At 51.9% G+C, this 4,242-nt stretch overlaps 1 protein-coding gene across 3 annotated transcripts in view; it reads left to right on the top strand.

The window, feature by feature from the left end:
* The window catches only part of Ltbr (lymphotoxin beta receptor), a 7,345-nt gene continuing 3,103 nt past the window's right edge, over positions 1-4,242 (top strand). The window contains exons 1-6 of one of the 3 annotated variants that reach the window (XM_023703764.1): positions 1-331; positions 453-549; positions 810-935; positions 1,002-1,154; positions 1,400-1,496; positions 1,649-1,746. In XM_023703764.1, coding sequence (XP_023559532.1) covers positions 236-331; positions 453-549; positions 810-935; positions 1,002-1,154; positions 1,400-1,496; positions 1,649-1,746 — 667 coding nt within the window. In that variant the 5' untranslated portion in view covers positions 1-235. The remainder of the gene's footprint in view (positions 332-452; positions 550-809; positions 936-1,001; positions 1,155-1,399; positions 1,497-1,648; positions 1,747-4,242) is intronic. The other 2 variants (XM_023703765.1, XM_004643558.2) reach the window with 2 other exon arrangements.

The raw sequence follows: 4,242 nt of genomic DNA, 5'->3' as shown, positions 1-4,242 counted from the left end.
CGCTCCCAGCGCTCCCTGTCCCCGCCCCGCGGCCGGCTAGCTCCACTCCCACTTCCTGAGCCCGGCGCTGGAGCCCTGGAGGCCAGGCCTGGCCGCTCCGGCCCTAGGGGGCACGTCGGCCCAGCAGCTGGGCTTGGGAAGCCGCCGCCATCGCTGCTCGGGACGCCCGGGCTTCCTACCCTCCTCCCGGGTCTTTACCCATCTGCTCGCCCTGCAGGTCGGCCGAAGGGCGGCCATGCGCCTGCCTTGGGCCGCCTCTCCCTCCGGCCTGGCCTGGGGGCCACTCCTGCTGGGCCTCTGTGGGCTCCTGGCTGCATCCAAGCCCCAGGTGGTGAGGGGTGGGAAGGCTGGCAGGGGCAGGAGAGGAGGACAGTGGTCTGGCAGCCCTCTGCAGCCTGGTGCCTCCCAAACAGACCCCTGACTCTTCTGCCTCATCTCCTCTCCCCTCGAAGGTGCCCCCATACCACTCTGAGAACGAGGCGTGCTTGGATCAGGAAAAGGAGTACTACCAGCCCGAGCATCAGCTCTGCTGCTCCAGGTGTCCCCCAGGTGAGAGGCGATGGCTCTGGGAAGCTGGGGATGTGAGGTGGGTCGGAGGGAAGGCAGACCCTGCCCCCAGGAAAACTCACTGGCAGGGACAGACAGTGTGCAGGCAGCCCTGGTCAGTGGGCCTCCTGGAGAGGCAGGAAGACAGTGAGCTCAGGGGGCAGGGAAGGGGCGAAGGCCTTGCATGGTTCAGGCCACAGGGCAGGTGGCAGTGGGGAGATGTTATCTCTCCCTCCTGACACCTGCTGTCCCTCTGCATGTAGGCACGTTTGTCACAGCTGAATGCAGCCAAAGCCAGGACACGGTTTGTACCACGTGTGCTGAAAACTCCTACAACGAGCACTGGAACCACCTCCGCATCTGTCAGCTATGCCGGCCCTGTGACATAGGTGAGTGGGGTGCCAGGCTGGGGCTGCTCTCCGGCGGCCCCTCTCTGAGATCTGTCTCCCCACTAGTGCTGGGCTTCCAGGAGGTTGCACCTTGCATCAGCACTCGCCAGACGAAGTGTCGCTGTCAGCCGGGAATGTTCTGTGCCCACCGAGCCCCTGAGTGTGTGCACTGTGAGCCACTGTCGGAGTGTCCCCCTGGCACTGAAGTCGAGCTTAAAGGTCAGAGGGCAGTCTGAAAGGAGGCCAGTGCGGGCGACCCTGAGAGAGGGCCGAGATGTGGTACTGGGTCCTCGGTAGTTCTTGGTCGTCAGGTGCTTCTTTTTGCTTATGCAAGAGGCTCCCAGCAGGGGTGTACAGGAGGGCTAAAGAGCTGGGCAGGAGTCCACCCACGGGACATTAAGGACGCTCTCAGCTGGGCTCCCTTTTGCCCACTCACCCTGGCTGGCTTGCTTTCCTCTCGCCAGATGAAGATGGGGAGCCCGACAACACCTGCATCTCCTGCAAGGCAGGGCACTTCCAGAATGCCTCCTCCACCAGTGCCCGCTGCCAGCGCCACACCAGGTGAGAGTGTCCAACCCGTGCCACCAAGCCCAGCAGCTTACACCTCTCCCGTGGTTGGCCCCACAGGCTCTCCAGGCTACGTCCATCCTACCCCACTCCAAGGGGACACTGGTGGGCTGGGGTGGAAGCGCTCACAGTCCTCTGCTCTGCAGGTGTGAGGACCAGGGCTTGGAGGAGGTGATTCCAGGCACTGCCCAATCTGACACAGTCTGCAGAAGCCCACCAGAGCCGCCACTCCCTGAGATGCCAGGTGAGTGGCTAGGGCTGAAGGACATAATGCAGGGCCTGGGCAAACATGTTAATCCTCTTCACCTGAAAGAAGGGAGCATGATTAATCCTTCCCTCCCAGAATGGGGTGAGAAGGAAAGTTCCTTAAACTGAGTACCACGTGGCTAGTTTACTCACACAGCCATGCACTTTCTAAACTATAGATAATTTTATGACAAGGTACACCCCTCTACTGAGGTGTAATTGTAACTGACAGTGTCATTTTGGACTTGGCTCCAGCAGACGTCCCGTATGGGACTGCAGGCTTCCTTATGAGGTCATACACTCTCCCTGTTGGAGAGATTATCTCCCAGTGGACTCACTCTTGTTTTTTCCCTGTTCACTGACTTCCCTAGTCTAGAGGATATGACTATAGGGTGTTTCTGATGATTGTAACCCTTATTGATAGTTTATTAGCTTTGCAAATTATGAAATATTTACAATTACAGTTTTTGTTTATTGAGAATAGTGCATCAGGCCATCTAAACACTTTCTACTCACTACCTCATTTCATACTCTTACTGATTCTATGACATACAAGGGCTGATTTTTTAAAAAATATGCTATTATGTGTTTAAATGAAAAAAAATTACAGTAAAGGACAAATTGCCATTAAACCCCCCTGAGACACTCACACAGCAAGTAACGTTTTGACCCTTCCTTGAAGCACATTTATCCCATCACTCTTGACACTTTTTTTTTTTTTTTTTTTTTTTTTGATACCAGAGAATTGAACCCAGGACTTTGTGCTTGCCAGGCAGGCGCTTATCACTGAGCTATCTCCCCAGCCCTTGACACCTTCTGAAGCAGTCCTGTAAGTCCTCCTACACGTGTGTCTTTATAAGGTGTAATAAAACGGTGACCACCACTGCTGAGTGCCATCCAACAAGAAGGCAGCTCCTGGCAGCTTTGCGGTGTGTCCTCGTCCACCTTCCCCACCAGATCTGGTACCATGCAGCTTCCAGCTCTTTCTTAAAGTCAAAGTGACCATGAAAAGGGAAACCTCTTATACCTAATCAGTACAGTTAAAGATGCTAACAAAATCAGATATCCAGAACTGCTTCAGAAAGTGGCAAGAATGATGAGGTACGTGTGTTCAAGGCAAAGGGCTATCTTGAGGGAGATTAATGGCAATGTGTCTTTTACAAGAATAATGTTTTTAAAAATTAAAAACTTTACCAAGTTCTTTGATAGATTCCATTATTACTCTCAGTAAGGGTCAAGGAGATTAAGTGATTTGCCCTAGATAGGTCACCCCAGTGATAACCAGTGGTATTCAGACCTGTACCCAGCAGGTCTTCTTTACTTCAAAGCCCATGACATAATTCTCATTCATTCTCTCCCTCTTTCCCTCTCTCCCTCTTTTCCTCTTTCCCTCTCTATCTCTTCCTTCCTCCCTTGCTCTCCCTCTCCCTTCCTCTCTCTCTTTCATTCTTTTTCTCTCTCTGTAGAAAATTTAAAAATACAGATAAGTAAAACTAACAGTCACTCATAGAATCATTGTGTAGCATATCAACACTTAATATTTTGGCATATTTCCTCCCAGACATTTTCCTATACATACCTACAGATAAGAACTTTTTCACTAAAAGTGGAATAATTTGAATGGTCTGTAACCTGATTAGGGGAGCCACTGAGGCTGGAGCTCAGGGCCTCAGACATACTAAGCAAGCCTTTTACCACTGAGCTATATACTCCTAACCCCTGTGACTTGGTAGTAAGTGATGTATCTTATCTATTTTCCCATGTTCTCTTAGAGTTTTTAACTATACAAACAGACTGGCCCTGTAGAGCTGGAATTTGAGTAAACTCATCAGTGCATTTTATATATGAAGCACTGATACCCACATCCCTTCAGGTCACAGTGCTGGGCAGAGCCCTGGAGCTGTGTGTCCAGAGTCCTAGTCCAGTTTCTCCTGTCTCTGCCATTCTGCAGTGCCCCCTTGGGCTCAAATTCAGGTTCAGAAAGGGTAGAAGCCCCTATTATGTGTTTAAATGAAAAAAAAATTACAGTAAAGGACAAATTGCCATTAAACCCCCCTGAGACACTCACACAGCAAGTAGCAAGTAGCTAGCTTCTCCACAGCCAGGTGCCAGGGCTCACACCTGTAATCCCTGCTACTCTGGAGATTGAGGCAGGAAGATGGAGAAGACTGTGTTTTTGGCTGGGTCAGGCTGCCTTAAAGGCCGGTCTGGTAAGGCATGTGGAGCTGGGGATGAACCACAGTATCCTGCAACTGACTGCGTTTGCATAAGCAAGCACTTCAGCTGAGCTAACCGGCAGGCCCCCTAGACAGGAAGATTGAAAGCTCAAGACCAGCTTGGGCCCTGACTTGGTAAAGCCCCTTCTGCCTGTCTCTGGAGATTTTTCTCCGGGCCCTGCTGGACCCCTGGGACCCTCACTTTTGGAGGAAATGGTGCCACAACAAGCAAGACTTTGTCTCTCTCTCTCTCTCTCTCTCTCTCTCTCTCTCTCTCT

Source organism: Octodon degus, unplaced genomic scaffold, assembly GCF_000260255.1.
Source record: "Octodon degus isolate 3935 unplaced genomic scaffold, OctDeg1.0 scaffold00178, whole genome shotgun sequence".
NCBI lineage: Eukaryota > Metazoa > Chordata > Mammalia > Rodentia > Octodontidae > Octodon > Octodon degus.
This window is presented reverse-complemented; position numbering and strand designations above follow the sequence as displayed.